The following is a 23,491-nucleotide window of genomic DNA, read 5'->3' as shown; positions in this document are numbered from 1 at the left end:
CCTGTCTCCTCATATACACACCATGTGGGGCTTCTTTATGCTATTTACACACGTCATGTGTGTGTGTTGCGTTTGTGGGACCAGAACTTCTTTTCTTAACGCGGTAGCAATGGATCGGTCCGGAGCGCTTTGTTGTTTGTATATTCAGAGCGCTTTGTATATTCAGAGCGCGCGGCGCGCAGCTGCGCGCGGCGCCGTGTGACTTCGCGTGACCCGTGAGACCCGGGTCGCGAGAGTGTCAGAGAGCGCACCGCGCAGGCCTGCGCTCCTCACGCGACCACACACGCGCATGCCCTGCGCCATCCCCCGCATCCCCCCGGCGGCGGCGGCCGGCGCCAGGCCGCCACGCGCGACAGCAAGACCGCTTAGGCGCGGGAAGAGCCTGCCAACTCAGTAAGAAGAGGGCCGCGACACTGCTACCGGCCCTGTGCCCGCGACTGCGCTTATTAAGTCTGGCGCGGTCTTCGAGCTTGGAGAAAATCTGAGCGTGCTGAGGCTCTTGCCCAGGTAGGGGTTACTCCGTCGAAACTCCTGAAAGCCGTTGCCGGTACGCGACATGAACTTGACCGCGCCGCCGTGCGCCGGTTTCTTCTTAATCCGCTTGCGCCGCGCGTCCACTCGGCGCGAAAGAAGCGAGTAGCAGTTCAGCGCCTGCTGCCACACCAGCGAGAAGAGGCCGGCACCGACGCAAAAGAGCCACTGGTGCGTGGTGAGCCCTCCCTCCGCGCAGCGGAGCGCGCGGCCACCGAATTGGACAGCAAGCACCTGCAGGGAGAGTGTGGCGAGAGGTATGGAGGAGATAGGGTAGTAGGACCATAGAGTGTCTCGGCTCTCTCTCTTGCACGAGCACCTGTAGCACGAGCGTGCCGAGGAGGACGCCGACGAACCACGCGTTCGAGCAGACGCCCGCAAACACGTTGAACTCGCCTTCAAGCTTGCGGCAGTTGACCTCGTTGCAGAGCGTCATCAGCACAAAGGCGTTGAACAGGATGGTGTAGTGCACCGACGGCTTCGAGTCGTCGACGTCGTGCCCGTCGAGGACGTGAAAGTGCTCGGCGCCTACCCCGCAAGCCAACGGCGTGAGCAGCGGCTCTTCACAGCTGTGAGGTCCGTCGGTGGTCGGCGCCGTGGAAGAGGACGAAGAGGGTCACGCCCAGCTGGTAGGCGGCCTGCAAGCGCGGATGCAGCCCGAACTTTCTAGCCGAGCCGAGTAGCCGAGCCATGCAGCCGAGATGTCCCGAGCTGGTGCGCCTGGCCGAGCATGTTGATCCACATCTGCCGTGTCACGATCGAGGTGGACCGGTTGACGGGCGGGCGCGCGAGCAGCTCCTCCGAGGGCGGCTCGGTCGACAGGGCGAGCGAGGCGAGCGAGTCCATGATGAGGTTCACCTAGAGCAACCGCGACACGCCCGTGCCTACCCTGCCACGCGAGGAGTTGCTCCGCCCAGAGCATCGGCACCCAGAGCATCTGCACCGCCGCGATGGGCGACTCCTGAAAGACGATGGAGCCGATGATCGCGAGCGAGACGGCGACAATGTTGACCGTCAGCTGGAACTGAAGAAATTTGGAGATGCTCGCGTAGACGTTGCGGCCCCACTTTGCGGCGACTACAATCGAGGCAAAATTGTCGTCCAGCAGGACGATATCGCACGCGTCCTTTGCTATCTGCGTTCCGGCAACCCCCATGGCGAAGCCGACGTCGGCGCGCTTTAGCGCCGGCGCGTCGTTGGTGCCGTCGCCCGTCATGGCGACCACCTGCCTGTCGGGGAAAACGACGATTCCCTCCCGGCGCAGCTCCTCCACTTGCTGCGCGTCGGCGAACACCGTCGACTTGTTGAGCCCGTTCGCGAGCGTGAGCTTGTCGGCGGGCGACGAGCGCGCGAGCACGCGCAAGTACGGCCACACCTTATCGAACTGCGTCTGCAGAAACTCGGGCTTGCCCTCCTCATCGAGGGCGAGGCTGCCGTCGGCGTGCGTCCGGTGCACGAGCGCGCGAAACTCGCGGCCCTCGAGCGCGCGCTTGGGCTTGGGCCGCTCGCCAGCCGCGTGCGCCGGGTCAGGCTCGAGGTCCTGAGCACTCGCGGGGAGTGGGACGTGTCATGGACGCGTCGCGGGGCGCTCACGGACGCGTCCAGCGCGAGGGCCTGCGGCCGCAAGATGCCGCAGTTCTTTGCGATCGCGACGGCGGTGTCGAGGTTGTCGCCCGTGACCATCCTCACGTCGATGCCTAGGGGACACGTCTTGGACCTCTCGTGGACGTGGCGTGGGGACGCTGCGCCGTCGCAACCGCAGCGCGTCGGCGCCTGCGCGATTGCACCGCTCGATGGCCCCAGGCACCTCGGGGCGCAACGGGTCAGCGATGCCGGTGAGGGCGAGCAGCGTGAGGCCGGTCTCCGCGACGTAAGCCGCGGAGCCGTCCGCGTTTGTCATCGTGGAGTGGGTCGCCTCGAGCTCCTTGGACGAGGCGGACTTGACGCCGGGCAAGTCGCGATATGCGAGCGCGATGGTGCGGTACGCCTCGCCCGCAAAGGGGCGCACCACAGTCTCCATCAGCTGCTGCCGCTTGGCGTCGGACAGCGGCGCCGCCTCGCCGCTCGCCGAGAGCATCGCGTCGCAGCGCGCGATGACGATCTCGCTCGCGCCCTTGCAGTAGACGCGGTAGCCGCCTCGCGGCAGCGGCACCGCCCAGCTCATCATCTTGCGCTTGGACGAGAACATGAAGGGCTTGCCTACGCGCGCGTCCCCGCTGTGAAGAGGCGCTCTTGACAGCGGGCGCGCAGCTACGGAAGAGGAGGCTTGCCCCGCGCGGCGGTGGCGAGGGAGCGGCCTGGCGTGTCGTGGCGCAGCGCCGCGTAATCGTACCCCATCTCCGCAACGAGAGAGAGCAGCGCGCACTCTGTGGGGTTCCCCTGCGGTTGCGCCGGCGGCTGGGGTGGGCAAGAAGGGCCGGGCGGAGGGTCGGGGGCGGGAAGGAGAAGGGCGGCCTTGAAGCCGGTGGCGCCGGTGGCCTCGTTCACCTCGAGGAAGGACTGGCGGGCGCGCGAGGGGCGGGGTCAGGGGGAGGGGGGGGGGGGGGGGGGGCGTCAGGAAAGGTGTCGCGGGCGCCGGCAGCCGTTTCGATGTGTCTGAAGGGGGAGGCGAGGCACCTCATCCATCGTGTCCACGCAGATGAGGTGCGCCAGCAGGTGCGCGAGCTTCTCCGGCAGCAGCTCGACCAGCTGCCGGCCGAGCGAGCGCTTCGAGTCGCCGGCGGCCGAGTAGGTGACGCCTCCGACGCGGACAGCTCGGACGCTCATCCGGTTGGCGGTCAGCGTGCCGGTCCTAGGTCGCGGGTGCTGAACGGTATCAATTTTGTGTCTTGTGCCTCCTTGAGCGCTTCTAGCTTCGCGCCCCCCATCGCCGCGATGGTCCGGTGGCGCTCCCAGCGGGAGGAGACCAGAGGGGGGGCTGGGCCGCACAAGTGCACAGCGACCCCGCTGGACGCCGCGGCCTCCGAGGGGGAGCTGTGGAGGAGCGTGTGCCTCATCTCTCGGTTGTGTGCTCATCTACCGTGCCGGTGCTTGTCTGAGCAGATGGTCGTGGCGGATCCCATCGTCTCGCACGCGTCGAGGTGCTTGACGAGGTTGTTTTGCGCCATCATCTGCCCGCGACGAGAAGGCGAGCGCCAGCTGAAGGTGAGTTGGGGGTGGGCCGAGATGAGCCGAGATGAGCGGAGGGATGGGCCGCGAGATGAGCAGAGGTGGATGCGCCTGCTGCGACGAGAAGGCCAGTGCAAGGTTGACGGCGAGCGGCAGCCCCTCGGGCACCGCGACGGCGAGCACGGTGATGGCGGTGAGCATGTACTCGATGAGATGGAGCCACTCCACCTCGAGGAAGTCCCAGCAGCCCTCCTCGCCGCAGCCACGGAAGGAGGGGTAGACGATGCCCAGCGCCACCATAGCGAGGAAGCAAAACACGGCTGCGGCGAGGCCAACCTTGAAGACGTCCTCGACGATGCCGTTGAGCTTGACGAACAGGGGCGACGCCTCGTCGTCCTCCTCCTCGTCGTGGTACACCGCCATCTTGATCTTGCCAGAGACCGAGTACGGCCCGACCGCGACAACCAGCATCCGGCCGGAGCCGCTCACCACGTCGGTGCCGGAGACGCAGAAGGGCGCCTCTGCGGTCTTCGGCATCGGGTCGGGCTCGCCAGTGAGGGAGGACTCGTCCACCTTGACGTCCGAGCCCGAGAGGAGGACCCCGTCACACGGCAGCGAGGCGAGGCTGTGCGCGTTGAAGGCGAGCACGTCTCCGACGACGATCTCGGCGTCCGTCACCTCTGTCTGCTCTCCCCGCCGCACGACGACCTTCTTGTTGGACTGGTTCAGCTTCGCGGCCAGAGACTTGAACTGCCGCTCCTTGACGTAGTCGGTCGCGGAGGACACGTTTACAATAATGAAGACGGAGAGGAAGAGGGCGGTGGGCTCGATCCAGGCGGTGCTCTTGTCCTTGCCAAAGACCAACTCCGTCGGCAGCTGCACCGCAGCCAGCACGAGCAGCATGATGAGCACGGCGTCGTGCAGCGCGTCCCACACCAGTTCGAGGTAGCTCTTCGGCTCCTAGGAAGCACCGCGAAAAACAGCTGATTGCAGCCGTTTCACGCGGCCACTGTGGGTAGCTGGGTGTTAGGCCGGAAACCTTCTCGCGAAAAGCATTGGCGCCGAAGAGGACCTTGCGGTGATCAAGGTCGGCCGCCTCGCCGCTGAGGCCCGAGCCGGCGCTTGATCCCAGCATCGACGCGAGCTTCTCGGCGCCACCACCGCCTGTGAGGTCTGAGAGCAGCCGCAGGCCGCCCGACTCGCGCTCATCCATGAGCTCCATCAGCTGCATCTTCTGCGGCCAGGACTCGGAATCGGTGCCATCGTCACCGAGCTGCTGAAAGCCGCTTGGGGCCTGGCGTGGCATAGATGGTGCTCTCTCGCTCGCTACCGCGCCACCGCCTCGCTGCCCGCACGGCAAAAGAATTTTACCGCTCTTCTTTATCGCCGCCGCTACGGGCACGGGACTGGCGGCATTAGCCGGAATCACTAACACAGGTACACCGGGCGAAAAGAAAGCATGCCGGTCGTATTAATTCTTTTGCGGTGGTGCTGTGAGAGAGGTATATGGGCTCGGTCATCCTCCTCGGAGGCCCGGGTGACGGGTGAAAGAGCCGCCGACGAGAGACATGACACATGTACATGTCTAGGCTATTTCATAGGTCATAGCCCGCGCTTTGTAGTGCACCCCGTCAGCGCCGCGGTCCGTCGCCGCGCTTCCGCTCGCAGCAGATGACGAGATGAGCAACCACTTGACATGAACAAAACAGATACGCGACTTCGGCTCACAGAGTACGCCCGGCCTAAATAACTGCGCCCGCCGCGCTCGGACAGCGTCCAGCGACATCGGACTGGCATGAGAGAGAGACCGAATGGGGGCGAAATGCATGGCATCGGGGGCTCGCGGGAGTCAAATCCGGCGCCCAGATGAGATCGCGGGAGATCAGACCTGGCCCGAGACGAGGCCACAGAGTCTCTGACGCTGAGTCTCCGGCGCCCGCACGCCCTAGGTCACGGCGTCTCGCCGCCGGAGGTCAGAGCTTCAGCAGCGTCACCATCGTCTGGAGCGAGTCGCGTGCCTGCACCACCTCCTCCTTCGCGAGCAGCAGGTACTTGCGCACCTGCTCCTTGCCGCCGCCGGGGTTGTACTCGCCAAACGACGACGTGTATGCCAGCTGCGAGGGCGGGGAAGGGAAGGCGGGTCAAGCAGGGAGGAGGAGGGCGGCGAGAGCGACGGCTAGGGAGCGTCTGGGTGGCGCCCAGTGAGGCTCCTGCCGCCATCCGGCACACGGGTGTATCGTGAACGCCACATGCCAGCGGCACAGGCGGGACAGGTACAGGTGGATGGGCCAGCCGGCGCCTCATTGATCTTTGCAATGTGTGAGTTGAGGCCTTCGACTGAGTCGATCCACGTCTCAAAGTCGACGTCGTCGGGCAGCGATTTCTGCGCCTTGATCAGCAACTTGTCGACCTGGAAGAGCGGGTGGTCCGTCGTCCGCAGGCCGAGAAAGAAGCGCACGCGGTCGGGGCTGTCGGCGCCCGAGTTTGGGTCCACCGTCTCGCGGTCCCAGTTATCGAGCAGGAACTGCACAGAGTCGAGCCCTTTCTTTAGGCGGCTAAGATCGTTCGGGTCCTGTGCGGCAGCGAAGGCGGCCCGCGGCGCGGCCAGTGGCGCGAGGAATGTAGCGGATAAACCCGCGCCCAGCTGCAGGGATTCGCGGCGCGAGACTGCTGCGGTGCGGCCGAGGAGCGACCGTGCGGGCAAACTGCAGCGTTCGGGCCGGCGGAGGCTCTGACCGCCGAACGCCACGCCCACCGCAGATAGCAGGAAGCATGCCATGGCTGTGCCGGTTCTCGGAGACAACGTGTGAGGGAAGAAACCGAAAAACGAGCGCCGCGAGCGGCGTGGCGTGGAGCGGTTGTGCATCCCTCCGGGGGCCCCTCTGCGCCGGGGAGGCGATGTTGGAAAAAAGAAAGAAAACACACAACCCAAGGGAGGGATGGGAGAACGTGTGTTGGAGCTAGGACGCAAGCGTCCGTCGCCTTTTTCAAACTCGGGGCCCACTCCGCTACGCTCCGACCCGAATTTGGAGGGCCTAAAAGTTTAAGGTATTGCTGCGCAAAAGGGGAAGACACTCCACGCACAAAGTACATGCATACTTCCTCTTAGGCGGACCCTCCCGATGCCAGGACGCATCTAGTGCTAGTGTCGCTTTAGGAAATGCGGCGGCGAATGGCAAAGCGCATAAAGAAAGTCGGGGTCGCAGAGAGCGTCGCGCAGCAGTTGAGCATGCTCGTGCGTTGTTTAGGACGCCACGCCAATTGTCTGCGCGCCCATCTGTTGCCTGGCATCCCCTGCGAATTCGTCGCTCGTGATCAGCTCCGCTGCCGCTCGTAGCAACCAGTGCCGTGTCGAGATGAAGCTCCGCGACGACGCCCGTGGACTGCACGCGCAGGGAGAGGCGCACGAGCTCCCGCACGGCAAGCGACTTCTCGGCATGCGCCGCCTGACGCCTGTCGGCATCCCATTCTTGCAAGCAAGCCATTTCTACCGACGACCGCGTATTTGGTCGCGGAGAGGACGTTTTGGTACGTTTTGGCACCAGCTGAAGGCTTGCACGGACAAGAGCCCGTTGCCAACCGCACTTTTGCCAGAGCCTCGCGAATCAATTGGCCTCCGCTCGGGTGTGAACATATTCGCTGCGGTCATAATCAACGCGACATCCTTCTGGGGACAAGCAAGCAAGGCATCTCGACTCTCGCGTCTCGGATGACAGACAGATTGACAGTATCGCCGCGGTACAGGAGCTCTACAACATCAGCAAGGACTGGAACTTCGTCGAGAGAGCATACAAGAATCTCTGTCTGTCAATCTCTCTGTCAAAGGACGCGGAGAAGGCCCTCTTGACGTTCTGGGACGAGGAGTGTGAGGCGGGGATGCGTCGCGGCGCCTCTCTCTCCCCCCCTGCGGCTCTCGAGTCTAGCCTCGCGACACGCTCTCCCTCCTCCTCCTCTCCGCTGCCAGCTGCGACCGCGTACGCTGCCGCCGCCGACTCCACCTCCCCCGAGACGCCGACTCGCGAGAGGAGACTCCGCACGACTATGACTGGCTTTCGATCGACCCCGGGACCGAGAGGCTGGGGTTCGCGCGGTGCTACGGGGGGGAAACGCCGCGGCTCGAGATCGGCTGGGTCAACCTCGCGCACGTCGACAACACCACCACTCAGTTCATCAAGGGACCCAAAAAGGACAAGGAGCTCGTCGGCGCCTCGAGGCTCGGAGCGCTGCGGCGCGCACTCCCGCAGGTGTTTAAGGGCTCGCCGCGGCGCGTCTTCCTGGAGGGGTACAACGATCGCGGCGACAAGCAGCCCGGCAAGCTCAGTGCCGGCGGCGTGAAGCGGGGCCGCGACGGCGCGCCGGCTCGAGCCGGCGCGCCGATGAGCGGCACGCGCGGCCAAGGCTACGAGGTTAATCACGAGGTCCGCGGCGTGATCAAGGAGTTTGCCAGCTCCGTCCCTCACCCTCCCGAGATTGTGCACTCGTGGCTGCCCGTATCCTGGAAGGCCGCGGGGCAAGGGCTCATGATCAAGGACGGCGAGGGGGCTAGCAAGTCCGCCGTGAGGGACCGTGTGGAGGCGATCCTCGGCCGGCCCCTCGGGTCGGACCACATGCGGTCGCAGGCGAACCGCAAGATCAAGCTCCCGGACGACGTCTCAGACGCCGTTGGCGTCGGTCTGTATGGCTGCTATTTCTATCGCCTGACGCGCACGTACGCGGGGGCAACGGTCAGCGAGCCAATTGAGATCCGCGCCGACAAAATTGATGATCTCTAGATTTGTGTGTTTTGTGAGTCGAGATTCGCTTGTACGAGAGATGGTGTGTTGCATGGAGTTCCTCTCTACATGCTGTGCCATTCCCCGTGTATTGCCCACACTTTTTTAAGATATTTTATCAGACCTCACACCACACATCTCTCCCTCTCAGCTCTCTCTCTTTTGTTGAGTTTTCTTCCGCAGTCTGCAGACTGCGGACGCGAATCGAAGAACCAGCCGCGCGCGTCGGCGATCGGCGGTCAACGTTCCTTTGAGTTTGCCGCAGCTCGAGATTGAAGGTATCCCCAGTGCGCTCTCGCATGCCTCTACGTTGGCCTGAGAAATGCCCAGTCAGGGCGGCTATGCGCGACTTTGCGCAGCTTTTTGACCATACTAGTAAGGCGGTCGAGAATGAGACGTGGGAGCTACCACCTGAGCCATTGGTGTTGCGCATCCTGGGCCAGATTCCGGATCGACCCGCCTGCGACCAGCTCGTGCAGAGATACACCGACTGCCGCGAGTGCCCAGATGAGCAGTCCAAGCGGATCTCCGTTGTTCGAGCTCTCCGCCGCCTTGCCGAGTCGGGCATCACCTTTCTGCAGCGGTGCGTGTCGGACGACGCCCCGAAGGGCAAGGCAGGGTCAGCACAGGCTACGCAGGCCACGCCAGGCGGTCGGACAGGCCCGCCAGTGCTGCCCTCGCCAGTGCAAAGCTGCTCGGCGTCGGCATTTGTGGCTTGGGGCCACCTTGGAGAGGATCAAAGGCGAGCGCAGCGGGGCAAACGGGCCAGGGCAAGCGGCAGTACTGGTACTGGTGCCACCGCGCCGCTGGGCCCGCTCGAATCCCCTCACCCCCCTCCCCACCTCCTGTTTGCGCTGCACCCCCGCCGCCGCCCACCTTTCCGCCTCACCCGGCCGCGCGCTCGTCTGCAGGCGCTGACTTGGGCCTGCTCGCCGACGCTGCCGACGATGCACAGCGCATGCCGTCCTGTGACACGCTCTTCGGCGGGTTGCGGCCGCAGGCTGCGACATTTCTGTACCCGCCACCGGGCATTGCCTATCATTCGCCGGCAGTGCCATTGGGCGGGCCGGTGCCTATGCCCATGCCGGTGCAGAGTTCATTGCTCTACAGGTTCAATTCTACAGGGCACACGTGGCATTCTTTTGCCTTCCCTTTTGCAGGTGCTGCAGGCGGCGCCCATGTGTGACATGCACCTTTGCAGGAGCACCGTTGCAGTGGCACCGATGCGGATTGCGTCGGCACAGCACGGCGTGGTGCGGCCACAGCCGCAGCGCGGACGCCCTATGATTCCGGCGAGAATGGCACCGTCAGCAATCAGCCAGCCAGCGAGCGTGGGGACGCCGTGCCCGCCCATTGCCCAGCCTCAACCAATCCGGATAATCCCCGATGTGAAGCACCCGATGGCGATGGTGTCGAGCGCGCCCGGTCAGGTAGCGTCGCAGACGACACCCGGCGGGGCAAATGTTCCCGTCACGTTGTCGCCATCGCCCTCTGTCCGAGGCTGCGCCGCTGGCATCGTGGCGACGAAGTCAGAGACGGAGCAGGCCCCCCCCCCCCCAGACCTAGGCCCTGCTCCAACCCCACCCGAGAGAGCTCAGCCTCCCTGGTCGATCCTCTCAGGTGGATGGTCTCAACGCGTTGATGCGGGGTATGAGCGAAGACGTGCGTGCTGTGGCGCTCAAATGGTGAGAAGCGCCCACACCAACGCTCCCGCGTCGGCCGCAGCCACCAAACCGCCACTCTTCTTCGGCCGCCGCAGGTGCCTCGAGCGTGACGCGCCAAGCGTAACCCTCATCTGCGAGTCGGGGCAGCTTGAGGCCTCCATGACACAGACATCAACCGCCAAGAGTTACCGTCGTGACCCTCGTCTTGCTACCCTGTTGCAGGCTTTCTTAGCCGCGTTGCCACTTCAAGCTTCCGCCTTGCGGCGGCGCTTGGAGGCTGCTGCACCACCAAGTCCTGCCCAGGCTTTGAGGTGAGGCGACGAGACGTCTCACCTAGTCACCCCGTGCGTTGTGGCTTGTTCTCGCTTTGCGTATATACGGCGAACCGCCATCCAGCAGCACCTCAATTGCGAGTGACGGAGTGACTCGACGCCATCCCCCGCGCCCCGGCGTCCTCTATTTAAATAAATAAATAAAACGGTCAAACTCTGAGACGAGATGGGATTTAGGGACATGTGTCCCGCCCTGCCACGTGGCTTGCCCTCCACCCCCCTCTGGTCACTACCTATACCCGACACTCTGTGCTCTAGAGAGAGGCCACAAATTCTAGCTTCTACGCACTACGGTAGAGGAGCGGCGAGAGTTGGGGGGCTGGCGGCTACGGCTGCGGCTGCGAGAGGGGCTGCGGTCACGGGGGAGCCGCTGCGCAGCGTGGACGCGCTTACGCCGTCACACCGCTCTTGCTCTATGGTACGAATTCGTAACCCGTAAGCCGCACACAGCCCACAGAGCCCGTACGCAGCCGCAGCGAGGCAGAGCCAGAGGCGCTGAGGCGGCGCGCGCACACACACCGTCCCGCTCACGCACCGCGCGCGCGAGAGGGTCTCCGCTCGACTGCCCAGCCCGCTAACAAACACATATCAGCAGTTCGGCCTACCAAGCACTGACCAGTGTTTTCCCCGCCGCCGCTGCACAATCACCACACATCGAGTTGGTCCCCAAGCGAGAGCGCGCGCGTGCCACTGACCCCCTCCGCCGAGGGCCTCGGGCCCCTGCCACCGCTGCCTGTGTGTGCCAGACACATATCACCCCCACGCCGCACATGCCCCGGCCCGCGCGGCGCGCGCGCGCCGGGCGCCGCGCGTCACAGCTCACACCTCAAAAATGTCAAAACTGAGGAACGAGAGACGAGAGAGAGACGAGAAGGTAGTAAGAGCGCCGCGCCCTTGGCCTGAATAATGGGGTCCCCATCCACATACCCCACCCTGCAAGTTGCACAGACGTAGGCACGCTGGCGCCCATACGCTGGGGTGCTGAGACACTGACGTCACACAACTCAGAACTCACCAGACACCCTTGCGTTCCCTCCCAAAGTATGGTGTATGCACGCAAGATCACAAGTGGGTCATCCAGCACAAGTCAGACAGGTTCGCATGCATCAAGTCTCACGAAGACACCAAAATTGAAGGAAGAATGAAGAATACAGGAAGGGAGCGCTCTGGATCAATGGGCGCTACGGGCCAAGCTCTCTGCGCCTCGAGACTGCCACGCGAGCCTCCAGTTCCACCTCCGGCCGCTCGCTCAGGGTGAGGAGAGATGCAAAGAGCCCCCAGCGAGAAGTTCGGCGGGAGACGCACGCTTCCAAGGCGGCGTCTCCCGTCTGGGGCTCGATTTCCCCCGCCGTCGCTTTCGAGATGCTGCCTGCGGAGTTGAGGATGACGCGTGAGATACAGACAGCGACAAGCTACCCCACATCCAGCCCCCCAGCCCCCCAGCCCCCCACCCACCACACACACACCACCACCGAAAGGCCCTAGAGCTTGTCCCGCCGCCTCAAGCACTGCCTCCAGCTCTGCCAGAGCCCTGAGCCAGCTCTTGAGCCCCAGTGGCCGACTTGCAGTGCCCTCCTTAACCCTCACGACCCTCTACGGCTCACCTCGAGCGCCATCGGCCCGAGCGCAGAGAGAAGCGCAAGACCGAAAGTGAGAGACTCTGCGGCAGCACGATGGGGTGGTGAGCGGCCCTCCGATCCCCCATCCCCGCATGTGCATGTGCATGTGCATGTGCATGTCTGTGGAATCGTGCTTGCATCTACTAGCCGTCACCATCGGGCGCGTCGTCGGCGGGACCAGGAAGGCGCTCATTGCCCTCCTCAATTCGCAGCTGCAGCGACGCCCAGCTAGTAAAGAGCAGCCAGGACGCCTCGATCGCCTTGACGTTGGCGCTGGCAGAGCTGGCACTCGGCAACTCGCATTCGGACGCTGCATGGGGGAAGGGGGAGGTCAGGGTGTCGAGAGGAGTATCGCGCCCCGATTGGAAGTTTCGAGAGGCATTTGGGTGCTACTCAAGGCTGGCAGGCACTGCATGCCCCTGCAGCTCAAACTACTTGGCGTGCCCTGCCGATTCTTTGCCTCAGGACGGGGGCGGGAGGAGTCACCTGGGTTGTCCAAGCGCTCCCGCTCCTGCAGCGCAGCCTTGACGGGCACAAGCAGGGCGCGCCCAGCCGCTTTCGCCCTGCTTTGGTCGCGCGGGCTGAGAGGTAGCCGCGCAAGCGGCGCGAGCTCTGCCGGCAGATCCGACAGCATATGTCGCGACTTTCTGGCCAGATCGAGAGAGCGTCATCGGCCGATGCAGAAAATTTCCGTAGTATGTCCGGCCAAAACTCGCCGCAAACTTGAAGCGGGTTGATGCGTTTCGCATTTTAACGTAGCTCGTTGCGTCGTCGCGCACATGTCTACAACGGCTTTCGTCAGGCAGCCAAGGACGGCCTTCGGGTGGAACTTTTCTCACTCAAGAGCGATCCAGACTTTGCGGCACACCTACCTAGGTCTGTGGCACCTCAAACCCCCCCGCTTTCCTACGACTGTCACCCTAGACGGCTAAGAGCCCGAACCCGCCCCCTCCTTCTCTTTGCCCCCCTCCCAGGAGCAAGAGCGCGCACCTCCAAGGACATTAGTGATAACATGAGAGGCAAGAGGGCACATGCACATTCGTACCGTCACAAGGGTGCCGCTCCCCCGCCCAGTCAGCAGGCCCACCACCCACCCAACCAACTCACCCGCCTACATCTACGCATGTATCTCATTCATTCATTCACGCCGCGCCGAGGGAGGGCCCTTCATTCATCAGGGGCCTAGAGGCTAGAGACAGCAGCAAATCCCTTCTCCATCGTTCAAGAAAGATCTCGCTCTCTCCAGTGCGCAGTCAGTGGCAGACAGTGCATACTTTGACTATCGGTCTCCTGCCTGACTGAGAGTAGGGGAGGCGGAGGGGGGGGGGGGGGCAGGGGAAGGCCAGGGTGAGGGGGCGGTGGGGGGGGGTTGCAGTTGCAGATGCCCGGCCCCCGGGATTTCGCTGGGATTTCGTCGAGGATTTCGGATGTTCCTTCCTAGGCTACCAGCTACCAGTGAGGCAGGGAACGCAGGCAGGATCCCATCTTTCCTTTTCCTGTGTGTGTGTGTACACAGCGCGTACACACGCATAAGATAAGGGATCCGTGTGAACCTGAGTGAACACTTATAGTGAGTGAGGGCGAGACGATCTTCGAGGGGTCCCGTGTCCTAGGGTCCCGTCACCATTCCACACTCTCGTCCCGAGAGAAAAACCCTGTCAGCAGTCACCGTCGGGTATGTTCGTTTCCAGAGCCAAGGATAAAGAAAAGTACGCGGCCGTCCGTAACGGCGGCCGTTGCGTTGCGTTGCCCCCCCCCCGGCCGCTCATGCTCTCCTCGTTGCCGCTGCAGATCCTGCTCTTCTTCAATACTATATATGTCTTTGTGTGGGCCGCCGCAATGCTTCTTCTCTTTGCGTGGAAACGTGCGCGTCACGCTCCGGCGCAGCGGCATTGCGCGCCAAGCAGTGCTGACGACTGCGCTTCACGCAGGTGCACACCTCCCGTACAAAGGAGAGCTGCGACACTATTTCGGGCTGGAGGTGACGCTCGTCTTTGTCATGTTTGTCTGCGAGCTCGCCCGTCTCTTTGTCGGCTCACGCGGAAACAAACTGGAGCAGGTGGCCCTTGGCTGAGCCTCACCCCAACCCTTGACGCACAAAAGGGCCTCACCCTTCCGGCACCGGAGCAGATGCGCACGCTGCTCCTCTTTGTCATTTTGACGCTTCCCGTTGCGCTGGGTTCCGTGTACTATCTCTACCTGCAGATTTTTGTCACCCGTGCAGACCTCGTCCTAAACGCCGTCTCGGTCGCGTTCGAGGCACTCGAGCTGCTGCTTGCGATCCCGACGCTTATGACCTTCCGCCACGCGGGCAAGGCGGGTGGCGCGGGCTAGCGTCGCTCCCGCACTGCCTATCGGGCACCGGACAGCAAAGGTGTCTTTCGTGCCCTGCGATGCCACGTGCCGCGAGGAGGAGGGAGCCGCGCGCAGCGCAGTACTCGAGTGGGGGTTCACCCGGCGCAGGTACATGTATTGAGGTATATTAGGGGGGGGGAGAGAGAGAGAGAGAGAGAGAGAGAGAGAGAGAGAGAGAGAGAGAGAGAGAGAGAGAGAGAGAGAGAGAGAGAGAGAGAGAGAGAGAGAGAGAGAGAGAGAGAGAGAGAGAGAGAGAGAGAGAGAGCGTGTTGTGTTCGATGCCGGTCACACACGACACGGCGATCGGCGTGCGACTCGCACCGCCAGCACCGCCGCCGCCTGCCGACCGCCGCCAACCATCCACAGTGTCCTTCAGGCCTCTAAATTTCTTTGTGCCTGAAAACAGCGCCCCGGGGACTGGTCGATGGCATACTAGGGGGGGCAGGGTAGTGGGCGGCGATCGCCGCATACCGTCCTATGGCGGCGAGTATCGCTACGCCAGGGAGGACAAGGACGTCGACGTGCGGCTGCTGCTGTTCGAGTCGTTCGGCGGGGTTTGGGAAGGGGGTCGGCGAGATCCTCTGGGGGGCGGCGAACGTGCTGCAGGACAAGCTGACGCGGGCCCAGTACCTCGATGAGGTGACTTGGACCACCAAGAGCTGGCTGGGGCTGCAGAAGCAGCGCATCTCAGTCGTTCTTCACACGGCCATCGCAGAGCAGATTGTGAACGAGCTTGCCAGCGGCGAGGGCGGTCGAGTGCACGGAGCTAAGTGCCTCGCCGTCCTCGCGGGAGTCGCTTAGGCGGCTCCAGTGGTGTACCTGTGTTAGTGCCAGTGCGCGTGCCCAGAGTTGTGCGCGCGGTGAAAGATTCTTTTGAAAACAGCGCCGCCCCGCGTGCGAGATGCCTGAAAGCACAGCCGAAGGCGAGGCGGTCGCACAGTGGCTTGAGAAGCGGCCGACGGCCGTGCAATGGGAAGTGTTGCCTCCAGCCCTCCGGGCGAGGCTGGGCTCCGAGGCCGCCTGGCTGAGGGCGCTGAGGGCACACTCGCTCGGCCTGCAACTGCCGTGGTCATCGGCTCTGGGCGTGGAGGAGAAGGAGTACCTCGCGGAGCTCCTCAAAGCCTCTCGCGAGCGGCTGCTCCTCTACCCGTACCACCTAGCGCGCCGGCTCGCTGCCTGCTGGCCCGCTGAGACACCCTTCCGCTACTACCGCGAGATGCTCTTCGAGATGCTCCGGTCGGAGCGCTCGTACGACACGATTCCGAACTTCACGGCTGCCGACGCGGCGAGGCTCCTCCGGGTCGGCCGCAACGAGTTTCTCCACGCCCTCAACGAGTGCCGCTCAAAGGGATGGCTGTGGAAGCGGCGGCGCGGACTCATCATGAAGCAGCTGCCTTCGGCGCCGCCGCCGGACCTGCCGCTCGAGGACTGGTGGGTCGTGTGCGCGAGCGAGCCCGCCCTGTCGATCGCCGCCGATCTGCTCGCTGGACGGGCACCGCGCCGCACGCGCGGCCGCAGCGGCACCGGGCTGGGCGGCAGCGGGCTGGGCGGCAGCGGCGGCGAGCTCGGTGGCGATGACGAGGCGGACGGCGGCGGCGCTGCGGGCGACCTCGGCGACGGCCAGCTCGGTACGGCGGCGCGCGACGCTCTGGTCGCGCTGAGCGCGGCGCGCGACGGGCGCGCGCTCGCGGCGGCTCTGCCAGAGGAAGGGGTGCGATTCGACGTAGAGAGAGAGAGATAGCGAGCCTCGCCGCTGCCACCACCCCCCTTCGGCCCGCCCGCGTGGGGCGTGCATCGAGAGCCGAGGAGACCAGCAGGACGGCTCGCTCTCCCTCCCAGGTGCGGGAGCTCTACGCGAGCGGGCTCGTGCGTCTCGAGGCGCGCGACACGCCTCTGCGGCGGCGCCACCCCTTGTCGACGAGGCCGTGTGCGGCCGTAGGTGGCGGTGGAGGCGTCGGACAAGCTGGCGGTGCCTCCGCTGGTCGGTTTCGTGATGAACCGCGTCGGCAACGACTGGATGGAGAAGCTGCTCTACGAGCTCTTCGTGTCCAACGACGAGACGGCAGAGGTGCGGCAGCTCGCGTCGCTGCTCGACCAGCCCCTCGATCGCGTGCTGATGGCCGCCTCGCTGGCGTGCCGCCTCGGATTCGCGAAGAAGAAGGCGCCTCCCGAAGCCGCTGCGGCGGCAGGGCAGGCAGAGGCGGGAGGGGCGCAGGCGCGCGCAGCGGGGGGCGGCTTGCCTCCTCTTTCCGCCTCCGCCACGTCCGCCCCCGAGTTCATGGCGGCGCCCGAGGGCGGCGGCGAGGTGTCGCCGCGGGACGCGAGCAGCGGCGCGCGCATCGCATTGCTTGTCGACTCCAAGCTCGCCGCCTCGCTGATGATGTCCAATCTGGCGGCCGGGCTCAAGCAGCACGCGGTGACGCTGTACGAGGTCGGCAAGATCCCCGCCGAGTCGCTCGACGCGTTTCTGGAGGCGGCGGCCGAGGTGGAGCGGCCGCACGAGCTCGAGCTGCTCGAGTACTTTGACCACGCCATCTCGCTGCGCATCGCCGCCGCCTCCCTCCGCGCCGCCTGCCCCGGTCGGCCGCTCGACATCGTGCGGACCGAGTCGTTGCGCGAGCTCGGCTCGTCGAAGCTCGCGCGGCTCCTCGGCCGCTCGTATGGCCTCGCCGTCTCGATGGCGCCGCTGCTCTCGCACTCGGAGACCGTCTTCACGCGCGGCACCGGGGTGCCGCACGCGGGCCCGCTGGCCCCGGCGATGGTCTCGCCGTGGGCGAGGCTCGCCTTGTACGCGGCGGTTGGCGCCGGACCCCCTTCGGTCCTGCTGCGGCGTGGCACGCGGCTGCGGTCGCTGCCGGCGCCGCTCGCGTCTGCCCCCTCCGTGCTTCTGACTAGCTGGTCGGGAGAGACGAGCTCTGCCAAGGCGTGGGACGCGCCGCCCCTCGCCCCGGCCCCCAGACTCGCGTCGGGAGGTCGTCACCTGAGGCCGTCACCTGTCTTGCCGAGCACAGGCGGGCGGCGCCCTCGTCGCAATCAACGAGCTGCTGCTCCTCTCGCCGGTGCTCGTGCAGGCCGCCGAGTCTGCTCGTCGAGCAGGGAGGGGCGAGCAGCTCGCCCGATCCGTCTCACCCGCGCCCCTCGATGACGCCCTCCAGGCGTACGACGCGGCCCCGTCGCGTGCCGCTCAAGTCTCCTTCCCGCTGCGTGCCGCCGACCTCCACCCCGACCTGCTCTCGCTCGAGGTCGCCGCCAACGGCGCCGGAGGCGGCGGCTCCGCCGAAGCCGGTGGCGGCGACGGGAGCGGCGGCGGGGCCGGGGCAGGGAGTGGCGACGCGAGCGGCGGCGTTGCTGCCGGCGGCGCCGGCGCGGAGGCGGTTGCGGCGCGTGTGGTGCAGTGCTTGCGCTTGCAGGGCACGTTTGGCTTTGTGCAGCTCGTGCGGCTGTCCGGCGAGTGGGTCCCGCTGGACCTCCACCTCGGGCTGCCCCTCTTCGACGTCGCTCTCTGCGAGGAGGTCCGGCCGAGATCGGCCGAGTTCGCCCGAGATTGGTCACAAGGTCCGAGCGGAGGTTGGAGATTGGTCACAAGGTCCGAGTGGAGGTTGCGTGAGGAGCACGAGCGGCCTCCATCACGCACAAGGCGCACCAGCCACTCACTGCGGCTCCCGCCCCCGTCTTGTGCGACGCAGGTCTGCTCGTCCATCCAACGCGACGGGCTGCTGCGAGAGGCGGCCGCGCCAGCTCTGGCCGCCGCCGCCGAGGGCTGGCTCGGCCGCGTGATAGATTTTGCTGGCGCGTACAGCCGGGTGGCGGACCGGGCTGCCGGCCGTAACGACACCCGCCCCGCCTTTTGTCCCGCGGCGAGCGCCGTGGACGACGGCGCCGCCGCCGGGGCGCCCCTCCCGCTCGTAGATTTGATCTTTGACGGCGCCTCGATCGGACGCTTCGACGAGGCCGAGCACCGCTGCTAGCGCGGCGTGGCCCATATATCGACCTGGCACCGCAGCTTTGGGCCCCCCCCCCGGCCCCCCAGGACCACGAGCTCCGGGCGTGTCACGACTCACGTAGCACTATACATGTGCATGTCCGTGTACGCAGGTTCCCTAGTTTATTTTGATTACGTATCGATGCGTATACGTTATACGTACACACGTGTGTTTGCTCCGTACACGAGTCTCGAACCTACGTGCTACCGGAGAAGCCTCTGGCTACGACGTACGAGGTCTCTAGCGGTGTACGTGTACGGAATGCTAGTTGCTGCACGCACCGCGACACCGACGAAACCGTGACGCGCCCTACGCGAGCTTGCTGCCGCCTTGCGTAGTTCTCTCGTCAAGAGCTCAAACCAGACCGGCCTAGCTTCTAACGCTGCCCGAAGGCGTCCAAATCGATTCCTGGCACCTCGTTGACGGGCAGGCCCGTTGCTGGGTCCAGCGCGTCCTCCAGCTGCGACGGGTCCTCAATCTCGACACCGATGCACTCCGGGATGCGCTCGAGGACAAACGCCTCTAGGCGCTCGAGCACGCGGGCGCGCGCGTGCCAGAAGCGACCGCTCAGCCGGATCACGACCGTCGGGCCGTCAAGCTCAACGAGTTCCGCGCGCCCGGTGATTCCCACCGCGGCCGACTCGGGGTTCGAGCCGAACATGGTGCCGAGGTCGCGCTCCGCCTCATCCAGGACGGCCTGCACATTCTCCTCGGTCAGCACGAGCTCCAGCAGTATCGGCCGCGTCCGAGCACCGCAGCGGTGCCGCAGCGACGCCGGCCTCGCCCGCCAGCTCGCGGATGCGGAAGAAGGAGTCAGAGCGAATGAAGCGGCCTCGCCGACGAAAAGTACGGCGAAAAGGAGGATGCACGAGATGGAGAGCATGGCTCGCGTGTGTACACTCCCTGGCTGGCTCCTCCGCACCACTCCCTCGCACAGAAAGAGAAAAGAGAAAAGACGAAGCTGGAACACAACCCACTCTACTACTGAAAAGAGAAAACACAAAACAAGAACACAACCCACTCTCACATGACAAGCGATCCCACGACAGCGATTGTGCGTGAAGGGTGGAGGGGCCCGTGGTCCGCAGAGCTATAGGCGGCGTGGGCGCCCCCCCCCACTGGGGCCGCCGGGGTAGAGGCCGTTTGCCGCTTGCTTGTTCTTGACGTCGTTGACCCAGTTCGCAGTTGGCACGCTCAAAGCACAAAGGGGAGTTGACCCAGTTGGTGCGCATCTTGCGCGCCTGCTTGTTGATGTTGTCGGCGTCGCCCGCCACCGCCGCGCTGCGTGTGGTGGACGACAAAGGAGGAGGCGCCTCTGGACAGAGGCGGCCAAGGCTCACGCCGACAGGGGTGGCAGGGGCGGTGATAGGAGTCTCCCACTCTGTGGGCTTCGCTAGAGCGTAGAGGTGCGGCCTAGGGTGCGGCCTGCGTATCCGTATGTCCTCGTCCTTGAGGTCTTGAAGGCGGGAAGGGGCTGTGTGTCTGTGCATGCATGCATGCATGCATGCATGCATGCATGCATGCATGCATGTGTGTGTGTGTGTGTGTGTGTGTTGTGTGTGTGTGTGTGTGTGTGTGTGTGTGTGTGTGTGTTGAACTCTCTTCTTGATTGATGGGAAGGCGAAACACAGTCCGACCAACGACTGGGACACCAACGCGGTATGGGTGGACGCAGGGATGTCTGTGTGTGTGCACACGTTCACGGCCAAAGGATATCCACCTCGAGACCCTCGAAAAAAAAGAAAGAAAGAAAGCAGACAACCCAAGGGAGGGATGGGGAGGACGGCACGCCGCCACCTCACAGGGATTTTAAGGAGAGGTGTGTGATGCGCTAGCCGTCGCCCACCCTAGGGAGTCTGCCTCTTCCTCGACCTCGAGAACACGTTCACGGGGATTAGAGATTTTTTTCGCCGTCAACGATTGGGGTAGGGGCCCTAACTCGTGTGAGGCTACTACTTTCTCGCAGTGACTCGCATTCTAGCTCGTCTACCTTACCTTACCTTACCTTGCCTTCTAGCTCGCTCTGAGCACACAAGCGCGCTGTCTCGCGAGTGAGAACGCCCTTTTCTTCTCTTCGCCTTTCCCACGCTCTTCGAGAGCCCACGAGGACGCGCCCTATCCACGCTGGCGCGCTCCTCCGCCGCTCTTCTCGTCTTTCTTTTGCTTGAACAAAAAACGCGCAATGGCCGACGGTGCTCCGACTTCACTCGACGAGCCGCTCATCCGCCTCGGCAGGCGTCGCCTTCAGCCCACCGAAACGGTGGCAAGAACGGAGGCCACGCAGCAGCGAGACGCGCTCCTCCCATTCGTGGTCATCTCGTCCACCTATCTCCTCTTCACCATCACCGACGGCGCGCTGCGCATGATCGTCCTCCTGCACGCCTACCGCAAGTCCTTCACGGCGATGGAGGTCACCTTAATGTTTGTGCTCTATGAGCTTGCAGGCGTCGGAACCAACCTCGCCGCTGGAATCGCCGGCGCTCGATGGGGCATCCGCGCCACGCTGGTCACCGGGCTCCTGCTCCAGATCGTGACCTTCGGCCTCCTCTTTGGTTGGGAGGACGGGTGGAGCAAGAGCCAGGCCATCCTCTATGTCACTGGCGTTCAGCTCTTCGGCGGCGTGGCCAAGGACCTGACCAAGCTGGGCGGGAAGACGGTGACAAAGCTGGTGACACCCGAAGAAAAGGAGACGCAGCTCTTCAAGCTCGTCTCCCTCCTCACCGGCGCGCGAGGTGCTCACGCTGTGAGGGCCACGCCGCTGTGCCGACTCTTGCGTCGGTGAGTAGGCTGGAAGAACTCGCTCAAGGGCGTCGGCTACTTCCTCGGCTCGTGGCTGATCGGCATCTCGTACGGGCTCGCCCTCGGCGCGATGATGGCCCTCGTCCTGCTCGCGCTGCCCATGGCCTACTTTGGCCTCGACCCGCAGCTCGGCGTCTCGCCGTCCCCAGGGCGGCTCCGCCTCTCCGACGTCTTCGACCGATCCAACCCAAACCTAAACTGGCTCTCGCTCGCGCGCCTCTTCCTGTTCGCCTCGCGCGACTTCTGGTTCGAGGTCCCCCTCCCATTTTTCCTCCGCAGCCCCCCGTGCGCCGCCATCGGCAGGCCGTGCGCCGACGACTCGGACTGCGGCAGCGGCACCGCGTGCGACGCCGAGGCGGGCGCTTGCGCCAACCTCAACCCCGGCGGCGGGTGCGGCGGGCTGGGCTGGTCGCGCACGCAGGTTGGAGCGCTGCTGGCGCTGTACATAATTGCGTACGGCCAGTTGGTGAGTCAGTCAGTTACTTGCGCTGTACATAATTGCGTCAGTCACTGTACATAATTGCGCTGTACATAATTGCGTAGCAGGCGTACACGCCGCAGCTGGTGACGGGCCCGCTCCGCCAGACGCCGCCGAATAAGCGGACCGAGGTGTTGTGGGGGTTGGTCAACTGCCTGCCGACGCTCGTCATGGCGGTAGTGGCGGCGGCCAGCGCCGATGCTGGCACCTACTCCCAACCCTCGCACGCAGGCCTGCCGCCGCACACCTCGCTGCTTGGCGGCAGCCTCGTTGGCACGATCGCGTGCTTCGCCCTCGTCTTCGCCGTCAACTCGTCGATCCACTCGTATCTCGTTGTGCTCTACGCTGCGTCGGACAAGGCCAACGCGCCCGCCCGCCGGCTTGTACACGGTGTGAGCAGCGTCTCACCCACCCGTGACGCTTTCCAGGTGGCCGCCTCGGTCGGCTTCTATTACATGGCCAATGCGTGTGGCCGGCTGCTTGGCACGCTTGGCTCGGGCGTGCTCTACACGTACGTCGGCGATGATCTCGGCTTTCTCGCGGGCACAAACGCGGTGCAGGGTTTGGCGGCGTGCTTCGCCGCCGCCACCGCCTCGAGCCTGCTCGCCGCCCTCATCACGCTGCAGATCGACGACGGCGACGCGGCCCTCCTGTGCGGCCCCTGCTGCGTGCTGTACGGCGGCGCGGAGGCGCCTGCCTCCGACCAGTGCTCCCGGCTGCACTCGCGCGCAGAGGCGGACGAGGCGGCAGCGGGGAGGCTGTCCGAGGAGGAGGTAGTGCGCCTCTCGCGCCAGGTTTCGGACGACCTAGAGTGAGGGGGCGCTTTTGCCTCTTGGGGGTCGTGCCCACAAAGCCTCCTACCTGGGCTCATGAGCGCTCATGACGTACGGGTAGAGCACAGAGATACAGTACGTGCTTGTACATGTCTCGTGGTTGCGGTCGGCTCTAATATACGGTAGGTGTATACACGCACCCTAACGTACACCCCGCAACGTTCCTGTCCATGGTGACATGATGAAGTATTCTCTTCTGTATACACAGATCACAGTGCGTGTCTACAGTGTGACCGAGCCCACAGCGGCGAGTGAGAGCGGGAGGAAACGAAAATAACATGAAAAATGACTCGTTGCCAGAGAGCGATACCCGAGAGGTGGCGAGAGCCCAGCGAGATGGCTAGAGATCGACGTGTACACTGCTTACTACTCTGTAGCCTCGCTCTCGCATGGGGCATGACCCGCGGGGGTCGGGGGGTGGCGTGGCGCGTGGCCGTTGGGAGCAGAACCGCCCCGCCCGCCCGCCTAGTTTCGACCTCGTGCTTCCAGCCCGCGCACAGTCGCTAGTGGTCGAGCGGCGACAAGGCGAAGAGGTCTCCGAGTCCACGATCGCCCTCGGTGCGGCCTCCGAAGAGGAAGAGCGCTCGGCCGTCGCCCGCGGTCGGCTGCAGACACGCGGCGGACGTGTGAGCGAGGGAGCGGATGGTGGCGTGGCGAGTGTGTCGGAGGTGGGTTGGGCTCTCACCAGCGAGACGAGGGAGTGGCCGACGCGGCACGGCGGCGGCGGGCCCTGGATGGAGGGCACGCTCCACGACCAGCTGCGCGTGTCGAGGATGGCCGCGTCGTCGCGGAAGTCGAACCCCTCCCCGTCGGCGGTGTAGTCCCAGCCGCCGTACACGAGCACGCGCTCGCCGTCGAGGCAGACGGCGGCGTGGCCGGTGCGCGGCCGAGGCACCTCCCCGCTCGCGGCGGGCGAGGTCCACTCCATCGTGGCGAGGTCGAGCAGGTGCGGCTGCGCGAAGGAGCACTCGGCGTCGTTGCCTCCGAAGAAGAGGACGCGCCCGCCGGAGAGGCGCG

The 23,491-nt window shown here is 64.8% G+C and overlaps 6 protein-coding genes across 6 annotated transcripts; 4 read left to right on the top strand and 2 right to left on the bottom strand.

Moving 5' to 3' along the window:
- Window positions 1–138: 138 nt before the first annotated feature.
- Window positions 139–6,418, bottom strand: EMIHUDRAFT_466567 (hypothetical protein; the record flags this gene model as incomplete). The annotated part of the gene is made up of 13 exons (XM_005792495.1): window positions 139–765; window positions 851–1,059; window positions 1,390–1,666; window positions 1,805–2,071; window positions 2,125–2,304; window positions 2,339–2,747; window positions 2,897–3,030; window positions 3,148–3,269; window positions 3,551–3,641; window positions 3,808–4,599; window positions 4,679–4,933; window positions 5,634–5,753; window positions 5,978–6,418. 13 exons carry the CDS (start codon window positions 6,416–6,418, stop codon window positions 391–393), a joined length of 3,672 nt encoding a protein of 1,223 aa, XP_005792552.1. The 3' UTR covers window positions 139–390.
- Window positions 6,419–8,752: 2,334 nt separating this feature from the next.
- EMIHUDRAFT_222969 (hypothetical protein) lies at window positions 8,753–10,307 on the top strand (the record flags this gene model as incomplete). The annotated part of the gene is made up of 5 exons (XM_005792494.1): window positions 8,753–9,197; window positions 9,323–9,498; window positions 9,572–9,841; window positions 10,032–10,096; window positions 10,298–10,307. 5 exons carry the CDS (start codon window positions 8,753–8,755, stop codon window positions 10,305–10,307), a joined length of 966 nt encoding a protein of 321 aa, XP_005792551.1.
- Window positions 10,308–13,793: 3,486 nt separating this feature from the next.
- EMIHUDRAFT_222967 (hypothetical protein) lies at window positions 13,794–14,360 on the top strand (the record flags this gene model as incomplete). Its single annotated transcript, XM_005792493.1, has 3 exons — window positions 13,794–13,890; window positions 13,979–14,085; window positions 14,157–14,360. The coding sequence occupies 3 exons, from the start codon at window positions 13,794–13,796 to the stop codon at window positions 14,358–14,360; spliced, it is 408 nt and encodes a 135-aa protein (XP_005792550.1).
- Window positions 14,361–15,282: 922 nt separating this feature from the next.
- Window positions 15,283–18,349, top strand: EMIHUDRAFT_454298 (hypothetical protein; the record flags this gene model as incomplete). Its single annotated transcript, XM_005792492.1, has 7 exons — window positions 15,283–15,816; window positions 16,321–17,262; window positions 17,393–17,440; window positions 17,537–17,623; window positions 17,792–17,875; window positions 18,068–18,184; window positions 18,332–18,349. 7 exons carry the CDS (start codon window positions 15,283–15,285, stop codon window positions 18,347–18,349), a joined length of 1,830 nt encoding a protein of 609 aa, XP_005792549.1.
- A 391-nt stretch (window positions 18,350–18,740) lies between these two features.
- On the bottom strand, window positions 18,741–19,247 carry EMIHUDRAFT_222964 (hypothetical protein; the record flags this gene model as incomplete). The annotated part of the gene is made up of 1 exon (XM_005792491.1): window positions 18,741–19,247. The coding sequence occupies one exon, from the start codon at window positions 19,245–19,247 to the stop codon at window positions 18,741–18,743; it is 507 nt and encodes a 168-aa protein (XP_005792548.1).
- Window positions 19,248–20,546: 1,299 nt separating this feature from the next.
- Window positions 20,547–22,622, top strand: EMIHUDRAFT_428803 (hypothetical protein; the record flags this gene model as incomplete). The annotated part of the gene is made up of 3 exons (XM_005792490.1): window positions 20,547–21,096; window positions 21,151–21,629; window positions 21,707–22,622. The coding sequence occupies 3 exons, from the start codon at window positions 20,547–20,549 to the stop codon at window positions 22,454–22,456; spliced, it is 1,779 nt and encodes a 592-aa protein (XP_005792547.1). The 3' UTR covers window positions 22,457–22,622.
- Window positions 22,623–23,491: the final 869 nt, after the last annotated feature.

This window comes from Emiliania huxleyi (assembly GCF_000372725.1).
Source record: "Emiliania huxleyi CCMP1516 unplaced genomic scaffold EMIHUscaffold_107, whole genome shotgun sequence".
Lineage (NCBI taxonomy): Eukaryota > Haptophyta > Isochrysidales > Noelaerhabdaceae > Emiliania > Emiliania huxleyi.
Note: the sequence above shows the minus strand (reverse complement) of the source record. Positions and strands in the feature narration are given on the sequence as shown.